At 42.4% G+C, this 13935-nt stretch overlaps 1 protein-coding gene across 1 annotated transcript in view; it reads right to left on the reverse strand.

The window, feature by feature from the left end:
- LOC109916628 (protein phosphatase 3 catalytic subunit alpha-like) overlaps positions 1-13935 on the reverse strand; it is a 286452-nt gene that overhangs the window by 109178 nt on the left and 163339 nt on the right. Inside the window, exons 3-4 of the mRNA XM_048613193.1 lie at positions 8093-8217; positions 1745-1856 (exon numbers count right to left, since the gene is read on the reverse strand). Of these exons, the coding sequence (XP_048469150.1) occupies positions 1745-1856; positions 8093-8217 (237 nt within the window). The remainder of the gene's footprint in view (positions 1-1744; positions 1857-8092; positions 8218-13935) is intronic.

Below are 13935 nucleotides of genomic sequence, written 5' to 3' on the forward strand. Positions count from 1 at the left end.
CAGTCTCGAGCCTCCTATAACCTACGGTATTCCCTGGTCTCTGCTGGTCTCGTGTTCTGATCTCAAACATCCCAGTTTGCTTTCCTTCCCCAGATGAAAACTGCACCTTAAGCTGTTCACTTCTTAAGCTTTAGAATTCCTCCTTGAAATCTCTCCCATTCTCTACCCTTCTTGAGGTGTTCCTTAAAACACAGTTCTTTGGCCAAGCCGTTGCTCACCAAGCCTCATATCTCCTATAAGGTCCAGTGGCAAACCACATTAAAAGGTGCTATAAAAATGAAAAGTTGCTGTTGGCATCAAATCAATTCCGATTCAGTAGGGTTATTGACACCCAGCAAGTTTTACAGGGTGACAAAGCTGGGTTTGCATTGTAGCCGGTCGGTGAGGTTCGGAAGGCGAGGGGAAAAACAGTAGTTGGGAATAAGTTTCAACATTCTTTTGTTTTAAGCAAACTGGACACTGACAGCAACAGAAGCAGGGACAGAGTCCACAGGATTCCCTCAGACATTCCAATATACACTACAGTGAATAATGTCTGGAATTGCAATGTGAGAGAGAGATGCCACTGTGTCTCAGTGTTTTTGATGAATCAAGTCACACTCGGGCTCTTTGCTACACTTTGCGGATCTTTTGAGAGGCATTTAGTGGGAAGTAGGGGTGCTGTTGATGCACCTTCAGTGTCAGCCTTCACTCTGACAGAGGATTATGAAGAGCTTCACACTTGTGATAACTTACTCCTTGCATCTTTGCCTCAAATGTTAGTTAATGAATTTTTTTAAAATCACGTGACCGATTTGGCTGCCTGTGCGCACACGGGGTGTGCTGGTCATATTCAAAACCTTGATACTGTTTTGGCCTTAGCCTGCAGCAGAGGGAGACAACGATCCGGAAACAGTGGTTTTAATATTCTATGTATCGCACAATCTCCAAAACGAAGTGAGGCTTCACAGAAGGTTTTCTGGGGACATCATCAGTTACTTCAAACAAAATTTTTCACTTCTTTTGGCATATGTTATAAGCAGGTCACAGAAACATACAAGGGACCAGGGCAACATTTGGCCAATCATACCTGTGCCTTTGAAAGAGTCACCTAATGGGCATCACATTCTGCTCTCCCAAACGTTCAAGTATTTGTCCAAACTTTTTCTTAAATTTAACCTATTTTTCTAAGTAACCGGCTCAGAGATGTTATCACACACCTCTGGAGCAGGTAAAACCTAGCCTCCTGGTCCAGGCACAGGGACACTACCACTGCACCACAAAGAGGGCCCTCAAATTTTATGAAGGTTGGAAGAGAATTTGCTTCTACTGCCCTTTCAGGCGGCTCATTCCAGATCATAACCACTGATCGTATTGACAAGAATCACCTCCCCTCTGTCATTTTGGTCAATTGTCTTAAATCTGTGACCTCTCACTCCCAAATCTCCTGTCACTGGAAGCAGTTTCGCCAAATGAGTGGAACACCTTGGTTTTGATCATCTACATTAAATCTCCCCACAACCCCCTCTGTTCTAAGGAGGGCAACCCCAACTTCTCCAATCTCTCTAACGTTCACAGAAGTCCCTCAGCTTTGGTTGTGTTCAGAGTAATCTCTACACCCTGTGAGAAGCATGGGCAATTTTCCTAAACTATGGCGCCCAGAATTGGATGCAATTTTCTGGCAGAATTCTAGACAATCATCTATGAAGGCTCTTTTTACAAACAGCCTTCTTAACCACCAGAATGAGGCACATTCCTTACTTACATTCTTGTTTAAAAGTGAAGTATTCCGTCAAATGCCGACATTCATGGTTTCCACGAAGTAAAAACAAAGTTTTTGGATACAGGATTTTCAAGGCCCAAAGGTACAACACACACTGGAAAATGAGAGAGAAAAGACATGAATTACGGAGAATATCATCACACGGACTGTACATATTAGTGAGCAGTGTTTTCATATTTATACTTGGTCATCAGAGGTGGGCATCACTGAAAACATTTCTTACCCATTCCCAATTGCCTTGGAGAAGGGTGGTGGTGAGCTGCCTTCAGGAATCACTGCAGTCCATTTGGCCCAGCATTTTGATCCAGGGACAGTGAAGGAACGGTGATATATTTCCGAATCAGGATGGTAAGTGGCTTGGAGGGGAACTTGAAGGTAAAGGTGTTCCTATATATCTGCTGCCCTTGTCCTTCTAGTTGGAAATGGTTGTGGGATCTAAGGATCTTTGATAAATTTCTGCAGCGCATCTTGCAGATAGAACACGCTGCTGTGACCGAGTGTTGGTGTGGAGGGAGTGAATGTTTGTGGACGTAGCACCTATCAAGTGGGGGCTGCTTTGTCCTGGATGGTATCGAGCTTCTTGGATGTTGTTGGAGCTGCACCCATCCAGGGCAAGTGGGGAGTCAGGAGGTGGGTCATTGCTGGCGTATTCCCAGTCACAGATCTGCTCTTGTAGCCACTGTATCGAACTGAGGTCACGACATGATTGTAATTTACACCAGTGTTTGGACAATATAATGCTTTTCTTGAAAACATGCAGGAATTACATTTTGGAACAGATAGTATGACTAATTCTTCTGGGAACTAGAGATGCATGAACAAAGCCAGTAGCGTATTTACACATCTTCACATACAGCCTGCTGCCAAACATTCTGTAAAAACATTTGAAAGTGCCCCAGGATGTTGTATTTGATTAAAGTCGCTATGTAAATGCAAACAATTGTTTCACTTTGATTTATTTGAATTACAAATTGGACTTCTCCCATTTTGACTTGAGCCTGTGAGTTTTTCACCGGGAAGGCTCCTGCAGAAACCACTGCTCAAACTCTTTACTTCTTCATTACACTGATGGCAGGAGTCCATCCCATCCTTCCCACCTTGGCAAAATTAAATCAAAAAGGAAGCACTGGAACTTCAGGAGTCTTGTTTCCAGCGCACATCTATCACAGACAGCTGTACCACTAACACATTATTTAACCTGTTTTCAATTTAATGTCAGTGGATATTGGCTACATGACATCGCTATTCCGGATCTGAATGGAAACGATTTGATAATTCCCCATCAATTACACCTTGAGACAATACAAAGTAGACTAGTTTTACTCACATATTAAACTTGTACATTGGGCTCTTGTGGCACAGCAGTAGTGTCCCTCCCTCTGGGCAAGGAGCCCAGATTCAACTCTCCCCTGCTCCTGAGGTGTGTCATAACATCTCTGAACAGGTTGATTCAAAGATATCCATAACTCACTTGTGATTGTTGTTGACTTACTGCATTTTGTTCAGTAGATATTCTAGCAACTTTTGCAGTTTTGATTAAGAAATTTTCTTAGTTCATACAGACTTGTTTTAAATACACTTTGTAGGCTGTTTGCTCTAGTGTGTTCAGTAAAGATACTCTGTGGTAAAGTGCTGACTGAATGGACTTTTGTACTAAAACCCATCTCGCTGGTCCACAGATCTATCAGTAGTCAACCTGGATATGTGGCGATTTCTGGAGGTGATCTGATTCGGGTCCTGATCAATTGCCATCGGAGCATTACACTGACATCCAGCAGCAAACTTTTAACATGCCCAGGTGTGACACATCTACATGTGACATGTTTAAAAGCAATAAACAACAGGCACGTACTGCAATGCTTTTCATTATTGACACAGATGAGATTCATAAAATAATGTCACTCTTAATAGCATTTTATGAGGTTATCTTGGCACCCTGCTGACCCTACCCTTCAGTATTTTAATTAGACAGTAAAACGAGCCTTGAAGAGTGTGTTGTGAGCAGAGGATAACGCAGTGACTCAGGCAAGTGAGATTAACGATCCCCAGTCTGTGATGTTTGCTCAAATAAGCAGAAAGTCATTAAACCGGGGCTTCAAGAGAACTCAATTTCTCTCGCATCGATTCATTTTAGTTCTAGTCTAGGTCCCAGTCCACTATGTCAGTCACCCCAATATTATTGACCAAAGGTTGTTTTCAATTCACAGATTGGAAAAGAATTATGTGAGTAGTCTGCACATCTCTTTTTTGAGGTACTCCTAGGAATCAAGTAATTTGCACCTCATACCAATCCCCAATACCGGTTCATCAGAAGGATCCCACCCCGCTTCCTGGTGAGTTAAGTGAAGGAGGAGCAGTCAACATTGCTGCACGTGTGCATGCTGAGCAGCCCACGTGTGTACGCCTACCCCCGCATGTCCTTGCGTGCCTGCCCCTGTGTGAGTGTGTGTTGGAGAGTACAGCACATACATTGTCAGTGGGATTACTGAGTGGAAGTTTTGATTGAGGCCATTATAGTGCATTAGCATCAGGAGAGAAAATGCTTCAAGTATCAACTGTACATTTTAATTCAGTCACCAGTGTCAATGTCAAATAGTCTTTGAAAACAATTCTGCCGTTTCCGGTTTCCACCAGTGCATAAACGAGACTTTTTTTTAAAATTAAAGGGAAGATGAAAGAAGTGACTGTATAATTCTATTTTTTAATATAGCCATCAGGAGATTAAAATAAGTTCTATGATTGAAAGTTAATGACATTAGAGAAAGTGCTATATCTATTAACCAAGGAGTTAGAACATTATAATATCACAGCAGTTAGTGTTTAAGTGTTTCAGAATCATATCATTGTCTCCAAACAAACAAGGACTTGTATCTATATAGCACCTTTCACAACCTCAGCACATCCCAAAGCTCTTTATTGATGATCAAATAACTTTGAAGTGTAGTCACTGGTACTAAATGTGGCAGTGAATTTGTGGGCCCACAACGTAGCAATGTGATAATGACCAGATAATCTGCAAGTGCTGCTGACTGAGGGATATAGGACAAGGAAAAGAACACCTCCCAAAACCCCCACCCGACCCCGCAACCCCCCTTCAAAATATATCATCAGGGGTCTTTAATGTCACCTCATGGACCAGAGGGGGTCTTGGCTTAACTTCTCATCTGAAAGACCTCACCTTCAACAATGCAGCATAGAGTCACAGAAACAGACCCTTTGGTCCAACCAGTCCACGCCAACCACATTCCCAAACTAAACCAGTCCCACTTGCCTGCACTTGGCCCATATCGCTTCAAACTTTTCTTATTCATGAACTTATCCAAATGTCTTTTAAATGTTGTTTCTGTACCTGCATCTACCACTTTGACAGTTCATTCCACATGTGAACCATTGTGTAAAAATGTTGACCCATCCCCCCACCCATGTCCTTTTTAAATCTTTCTCCTTTCACCTTAAAAATATGCCCCTTAGTTTTGAACACCCCTACCCTGGGTACCTGGGGAAAAGACCCTTGCTAGTCACCTTACCTACTACTCTCAGGATTTTATAAACCTCTATACGGTCATCCCTCAACCTGCTACACTCCAGTGAAAATAGTCCCAGCCTATCTTTATAACCCAAATCCTCCAGTCCTGGCAACATTCTGGTAAATCTTTTCTGAACCCTCTCCAGTTTAATAATAGCCTTCCTACCTCAGTAATGCACTGACACTGCCAGTTTTTGTTACGTGCTTGTGTCTGTGGAGTGGGACTTGAACCTGAGCCGTGCACTAGACTACATTTGGCACAGTTACCCTTCAGTAACAGCAACATCCATGTGGAGCTCTTACACTGTACAGTACACTAATATTGTGGGAAAACATTGAAGAAACAAATTAAACTTCAGCAAGATGTAAAAACATGTCAATGGTCCTCACATAGACTGGTGAAGAAACAGGCCAACAGGCAAAGGAGGAGGACAAAGTCCTCAGATGTGTATGGGAGAACTTGCTTGACCAGTGTCCTTCTTACTCAATGAGAATGGAAGCAGTGGTGGATCTGACACTGCAGAGTTGAGTGGAGTTTATGTCAGTGGGAGCATCTCAGAAATAGCGACCACAGCATTAGGTTTAAGAGTAGTTAAGCACAAAATGACAAGAAATAATCAAAGGTGAGGGTACTCAAAAGGTGCTGAGAAGGGATTTGGCTCCAAATGGACAGGAGTCAAAAGACTCATTAATCAAGCAGGAAATAAACTTGACTCCATGTTAAGCTCAGGTTGGGTTTCGTAGAGAGTAGCAGCAACTGCAATCAGCCCGAAGAGCATGGTCGAGCGTTTTACTCAATACAATACCCTCAGTCTCACTTTGCCTGTCAGTTCACTGATGCCTAAAAGTAGAGAAAAGGATAGACATTGGCCTACTCGGTGGAACTTCAATTATCAAATAGTAACTGTATTTCCAAACAATGGAAGACCAGCAACAATCAGAACTTGGGTTGTTTTGATATCTCAAAGCCACTCTACCCCCACTGCCACAATGACCTGCCACTTTTACTGCTGTGCTTCAACAAGAGCTTCACAGTGTCTTTGCCGTGGTTTCTTTGTCCTCCTCTGGAATGCTGATTGTTTGTGAGTTGAGCAAACAGGGCATCAGCAGGACATCACTGCCATGCTATCAATCATTCAAAAGGGCAATAAATACCTTGTCCATCAAAGTACATCACAATGAGTCCAAACACCTTAAATGATGACCAGCGGGAAACAAATCCTGCTTTCCAGATCCCACTATCTCATGGGACATTCTGTACTGCTGGTCACCCGAAGATCTGCTGGTCAGTAATCAGCCTGGTCACTCTCATGAAGTCTCACAACACAAGCCCATGACCCTGAGTGGAGCCTAAATCATCTTCAAATGAAGGGAGAGCCAGTGATGGCCTGGCACTACAACATGGTGTCACTCCTGCTCAGTGAGTAGCTCTCTCACCGGAGAGTCAGGAGATTGAGATCCAATCTCTAGCAATGCAACATTAGAATGCACAGATCAATATCAGAACGAGTAGGGGCTTCATCTTTTGAATGAGACATTGAACAAAGCACCAGCAGTGGACATTACTCTGAAGTGGAACAGCTGAGTTACCCTGGTCATCCCTCACCAATATCAGGAAAACAGATGACCCATTTGTTATTAAAGTTGGAAACTGCTCTTCTGACTTGACAACAGCATTAATGCTTCTGAAAGTATTGAAGCTGAGAGAGGTACTGTATATAGGTTGAGTTTCCATCGAATCCAACTTGAGGACACAGAGGAGGGGAGAACAGCATGGGGACAGGGAAATTAGAACATCCACAATTCAGTTCTAATGTTAAAATACATCCTTGAGTGTTTCAGAGACAGCAGTAAAATGGAAATGGAGAAAAAAAGGAGAGATTTGAGAAGTTAGCCTAGACTGAGGGTTGGTGTTGAAAAGGAATGTCTTAAAGGGAGTGGGGAGAGATGGAAGGTTAGAGGGAGAATTGCTGATTGTGGGACTCCTGTATCTGACTGCTAGGCTGCTAGGTGAAGGAAGAGTGGATCTGTCACAGGTTAGAGGTCAGGAAAATAATTGGGAGCCAATGTCTGTCTGTCAGTCAGCAATGAGAAAGTACATTTAAAAAGGGGCACTAATTGTTTGGTTCTGTACTCCTGCATTGTTTCAGAATTAGTCCACCCTATCATTAATAGCTTCTCATGCTTTTATCACAGTAAAGCATTTCTAGGTGCTACACAGAAGCATTATTAAAGAGAATCCAACACTGAACTGTGTAATGTGATATTAGGATAAGTGGATTAAAAGCTTGGTCAAAGGGAAACGGTGTTAATAAATATCTTAAAAAAGAAAAGAGAGGCAGGAATTTCAGGAGGGAATTCTAGACACCAGGTAGATAAGAGCACAGTCAGCAGTGGTCAGGAAATTAAAATCCAGGGTGTGCAGGAGGCTAGAATGAGAAGAGTGCAGATATTTCAAAGGGTTGAGGAGATTTCAGATCATAAGGAGGGGCAAAGCTATGGGGAGATTTGAAAACAAGATGAGAGATGCTTAAACCAAAGTGTTAGCACAGCAGGAGTCAATGTCAGTCAGAGAACACAGGGTGATGGGTGAATAGGATACGGTGAGAGCTAAGGGCAGCAGAGATTTAGTTGAGTTTGAGGTTATCGAAGGTGTAGGACTAGAGATCTACCAGAGGAACATGGAAATACCAGAGTGTGGAGATAATGATGATGTGGATGGAAGGTCTTTGCAGCCTAGTTTCCTCCATGACCAACACCCAAACCCCAACCTACACACACAGCAGACAAGCCCTCACACTCACTTCGATGCTGAAATAACCTCTGTCCACATAGTCACCAAGGAAGAGGTAGCGAGTAGATGCTGGAGATCCACCAACTTCAAACAGCTTCATCAGATCGAAGAACTGACCATGGATATCACCGCAAACTGAAAGAGATCAACAGAAAAATTTAGGCTCTTCCCTTTTGCCCCTCATGCAATGAAAGAACATCTCCTTACTCAGCTATAATATTTACGGAGGAATTGCACCTGCTTTTATTACAAGTTAGTAACTAGTTGAATCAAAACATCAGGAATATGGCAATGCCCTATGATTTGTCAAATGCTGAGATGCTAGTAGATCACAGGATCTCTACACCGAGTAGGTTACATTCGAGCTGGGGGTGTATTACTCAGTCGACATGACAGGGTTTTGGTGTTTCAGCGTCCCTGCAGCATCACACTCTGGAAGACAATGTTTAGAATCTGAAGGTACAATACAAATCACATCCCCTAACCTCTCTGAAGCTACAGCAATGACTACACTTGAACTGCAGCAGTTCAAGGAGGAAGCTCACTGCTACCTCATATTGGGCAACTCAGGAAGGACAACCAATAGTAGTTGAGCCAGAGACGTCACGTCCCACCAGTCAAATTTTAAAGGAGCGTTTAATCAGCTATAAAAAGTGCCTTGAGACACCGAGAGGTGCTACAGAAATATAACCCAGTCTTTCTTCCATGATATGAATACCATTAATTGTACATCCTATGGTAGCCACTGCACAGTGTTTCTCCAAAGATGGAGGAGGATTGATACAATAAGGTTCCATTAAGAACCACCTTTGTACAAGCCATTGACATCTGACAAAATTATTGCTACAAAAAATACGTTTGCTCTCCTTCATTCTTATCCATAGAATCACTAGAATCGCTAGAGTTTGGAAGCAGGCCATTCAGTTCAACAAGTCCACATTGACCCTCTGAAAAGCATCCCACCCAGACCCACCCCATCCCTGTAACCCTGCATTTCCCATGGCTAACGCACCTCATCTACACATCCCTGAACACCACAGACAATTTAGCATGGCCAATCCACTTAACCTGCACATCTTTGGGCTGTGGGAGGAAACCCACACAGACACGCAGAGAATGTGCAAACTCCACACAGACATACAGTCACCCAAGGGTGGAACTGAACCCAGGTCCCTGGTGCTGAGAGGCATCTGGGGGTGGGGGGGCACTTGCCAGACCACCATTCGTTGTCCATCCCTAACTGCCCTTGAACTCAACAGCTTGAGGGGTCATTTCAGAGGCAGTTAGGAGTCAATGTAGGTCTGCAGTCACATGTAAACCAGGCTGACTAAGGACAGATTTCCTTCCCTAAAGTTCATTATGATTGTTTTCCTGGTTAATGAATCCAGCTTTATATCCCAGAGATTTTTATTAATTGAATTTAAATCCCACCAGCTGCTGTGGTAAAATGCTGCATCCCAAGACCGTTAACCAGAACTAATCCAGTGACAATATCACTACATCCAGAAATAAATCTGATTTAAATAAAAACAAAGGGAAATAATAAGAAATGACACATGAAACTTGTCTTTATGTTAAATCCGTTTGCATCTCAGCAGCATTTCAAAGTCCTGCTCATGCAATTTTCCATTGCAGCCAGTTGTCAAGTTTTTCAGTCAGGAAGTTGGGCAGAGATAGCGTGGCCTGCAATCTCCTGTTAACAATTTATTGGCGTAATCACAGATGTAACAGTCATACAATCGTACAGAATAAAACAGAATCCCCCATTTTCTCAGTCCTGGATGGGTTTAAGAGGTGGCAACCTGGTGCAGTTTTACTAATTCAGCTGAAAATGGGGTCATCACTAAAAATAAGCATTTGTAATAAAGTTATTCATCCAGTCTTCCAAATTTTGTAATAAAAACTTCACTGAATAGGGATCAAACTGTTAATGTTTGTTTAGGGCTCCTCCTGAGATTTTCTTGGGGGCTATTATTTAAATTTTGGGGGCTTCAATTTCATTCTCACGAATTGCTTTATTAGGTGATGCCGTCATGCAATAACAATACTTTCTGTATACATGCTGACATAGGGAGCATTTGAATTCAGAACAGAATTAGAAGAATTTGTTAATATCCTCAATAATTATCAACTCTCCATTAAAGCCACAACACACACGGAAAGCATTATTTTCTTAGACACCACAGGATTTAAAATGGCACACAACAACTGGCATAAGGCAACTTTTCAAACAAAAATTACTGACACTTCAATACACAAAAGGCCATCACCCCAAACACAACTTTTTCCAACTGGAGCAATCATAAGCGAAAGTGCTTTCATTGCACACGCACAAAGCTGGAAGATTTTAAAGAGGTACTCACTAAATTTTTTATTACACCCCCAGATCTCAATCTCGGATTTAAGTTTAACAATTGACAGTGTTCATTACAGTAGGATCCATGATATTTTTTTCACAAGTAATAACGGCTCCCTAACTTTCGCAAATGTAAAATAAAGATTTTACATTCTTTGGCAAGGATTTCATTTGCTCCTCCTCCCTACAACAACCTCAGTTCACCTTCTACACTGTGGCCTGCTTCCACACTATAGGGATTCTATGATTCAATGATTACAATAAATGTGTAAAATGTGCAACATTAACTAACTTTATGTTTCACTATCAGAATCAGTGACTTTCAGGTTTGATCGAGTAGACTTGGAGAAACTGTTTCCACAGCCAGACAGCTCAAAAACCTGAGGCTACAGATTTTGAAACAGCAGGAAAGAAACCACAAAGCAGCAAAGAATTCTTTTTAACACAGTGAGCTGTTGTGATCTGGGACACACTGCCTGAAAGGGCAATGAAGACGGAACCAATAATAACTTTCAAAAGGGAAACTGGATAAATACTGAAAAAGAAACCCTACCTGGCAGGTCACATTGTCCCAGGATAGAGGTACTGTCACTACCCCACAAACCCCTTCACTCAGCCTGTAGAACAAACTGCTGGAAGAGGAACATATCAGCTTCGTACCATCATGTATATTATCGAGTCATACAGCACAGAAACTGACCCCTCGGTCCAACTCATCCACGTCAACCGGGGTTCCTAAACTGAACTAGTCCCATCTACCTGCATTTGGCCCAGATTCCTTGAAACCCTTCCTACTCATGTACCTTTCTCAATATCTTTTAAATGCTGTAATTGTACTTGCCTCTAACACTTTGTCAGCTTGTTCCATTCACACACCCCGCTCTGTGTGAACAAATTACCCCTTAGGTCTCTTTTAAATTTCTTTCCTCTCACTTTAAACCTATGCCCTCTAGTTTTGAACCCCACTGCCCTAGGAAAAAGATTCATCTTATTTGTGCCCCTCGTCATTTTATAAACCTTTTTAAGACCACGCTTCAACTTCGTACGCTCCAGCAAAAAATAAAGGTCCCAGCCTAATCAGCCTCGCCTTATAGTCCAGTAACATCTTGGTAAATCTTTTCTGATCCCTCTCCAATTTAATTGGGGCGGCACGGTAGCACAGTGGTTAACACTGCTGCCTCACAGCGCCAGGGACCCGGGTTCAATTCCATCCTCGGGTGACTATCTGTATCTACGTGGGCTTCCTCCGAGTGCTCCAGTTTCCTCCCACAGTCCAAAGATGTGCAGGGTAGGTAGATTGGCCATGCTAAATTGCTCATAGTGTCCAGGGATGTTTAGGTTAGGTGGTTAGACATGGGGAAATCAGGGGTAGGGGATGCTCTTCAGAGGGGTGGTGTAGACTTGTTGGGCCGAATGGCCTGTTTCCACACTGTAAGGAATCTATGATCTATGATCTAATGATAACCTTCCTACAGAACAGCAACCAGAACTGCACAACGTATTCCAAAAGTGGCTTCACCAACGTCCTGTATAACATGATACCCCATCTCCTATACTCAATGGTATGAGCAATGATGGAAAGCATGCCAAATGCCGCCTTCACCTCCATGTCTACATGTGGCACCACTTCCAAGGAACTATGCACTTGAACCCCTAGGTGTCTCTGTTCCACTCCCCAGGGCCCAACTATTAACTGTGTAAGTCCTACCCTGGTTTGTCTTACCAAAATGCAACACCTCGCAGTTATCTAAATTAAACTCCATTTGCTACTCCTCAGTCCATTGGTCCATTTGATCAAGTTCCTATTCTACTTCACTTCCACTACACAACTCACTTTGGTGTCATCTGCAAACTTACTAATTCTGCTTTGTATATTCTATCATTCAGTTGCTGTATTTTGCTGGAGAAATTATTCAGCTGCTACTGGGAGACATTGCCGTGGTTCAGTTTGTGTACTTTTTTTGCTGCGGTTCTCTGAACTATCTCTAAACAGACTCTGCGGATAGGGTGAGCTGTTGTTTAATTAGATTGCGTCTACGTGCGCATGTCCATGCGCATACCTGTGTGCGCACATTGGTGTATGCATGCAGCTGTGCCAGCATGTATGCATGCAGCTGTGCGAGCATGTATGCATGTCCATGTTTGCATTGCGTGGGTATTGTGTGCATATGCTGTTGTGTTTGTTAGTGCACAGATCTGCCCCATACTGCCATCAACTCATTTGCTTACAAGCTGGTGAAACTGATCACCGAGTCCTGAACAATGTTGTACTTTACAGTGTCTATAAATACTGCAATATGTGGCAGGGCACTCCCATTACACTGGCAGATCAAATCCCTGTCCCAATGGAGGTGGTGGCATCTCTCAACTGGTAGCAGAAAGATGTAAAGATATTCACGCCTGGTAACATGTTGGATTTCCTCGGGACTAACCGCAAAAAATGGGATTGTCATGAAATAAACTTATAATCATTCATATAAGACATTAAAAAGTGAACCTTCTGTCAGCTCCATTTATATCTTTTGAGGAAGACTCCAACCTTGTTTCAGGTATCAACATTAAACCTCCTGGATGTTCATATCCAATACTTTAATTTCCTTTGAGCTATCATTTTTGGAGATGGTTAACAACATTTCATGTGTATTTCCAGTTGTGAGTGCAGAAGAATTATGCAAAGCCTGACAGAAATGCAGGAGCTGCGCAATACAGGAGGCATCCGCCACCTACACACAGCAGCAAAGTCAAATTATATCAAGGAAATGGACCCACTTGATCTCTTCAACAAAAGTCAGGAGTCTGATCTTAAAAGTCAACAAGATGAGGAATTTACATCATGCAACTGTTCTAGTAGCACTTAAATAGACAGTAGGTACAAAGTTCACAAACACTGCATTATATACGAGCATCCAATTTACTAGTACTATCCTCAGAACATTTCCCACCAGCACTCTGATACGTACCTAATTGTAAAGATAGCAAACAGAATTTAACAGCAAAACTGAATTTGTAGAGAACTGCTTTGCTCAATGTACATTAACCCCGATATTCTGGGTAACTTGAAATTTCAGTTTGATGAGAAACATTAAAAATGACGCAAGTTTGAAAGATTACAAATTGCTGTACCTTAGTGTACCACCAAGGCACAGCCCAAGATGCAATGTTTAAATTCAATTCAAACCTTTACAATCCACAGCATTGCATTTGACTCGATTTTGTTTATGATTTTGCATAAACTGTCTGAGCAATCTCATGTTACAAAATGCAACACATTTGAGGTTGAAATAATGCCCCTACTTGTGGGAAGAACAAAATGAGGGCTCATCAACAACAAAGAGTCATTAATAAAGTAAAAGGGGAATTCAGGAGAAATCTCTTTACCAAGAGAACAGAGAGAGTATGGAACTGACTCCCCTCCCACAGGGAAGGATTGAGGTGATGAGTGTAGACACATTAAGGGGTAGGTAGATAAATACAAGGGAAGAAGGAATACAAAGAAA

The sequence above is a fragment of the Rhincodon typus genome, chromosome 1 (assembly GCF_021869965.1).
Source record: "Rhincodon typus isolate 14 chromosome 1, sRhiTyp1.1, whole genome shotgun sequence".
Taxonomy (NCBI): domain Eukaryota; kingdom Metazoa; phylum Chordata; class Chondrichthyes; order Orectolobiformes; family Rhincodontidae; genus Rhincodon; species Rhincodon typus.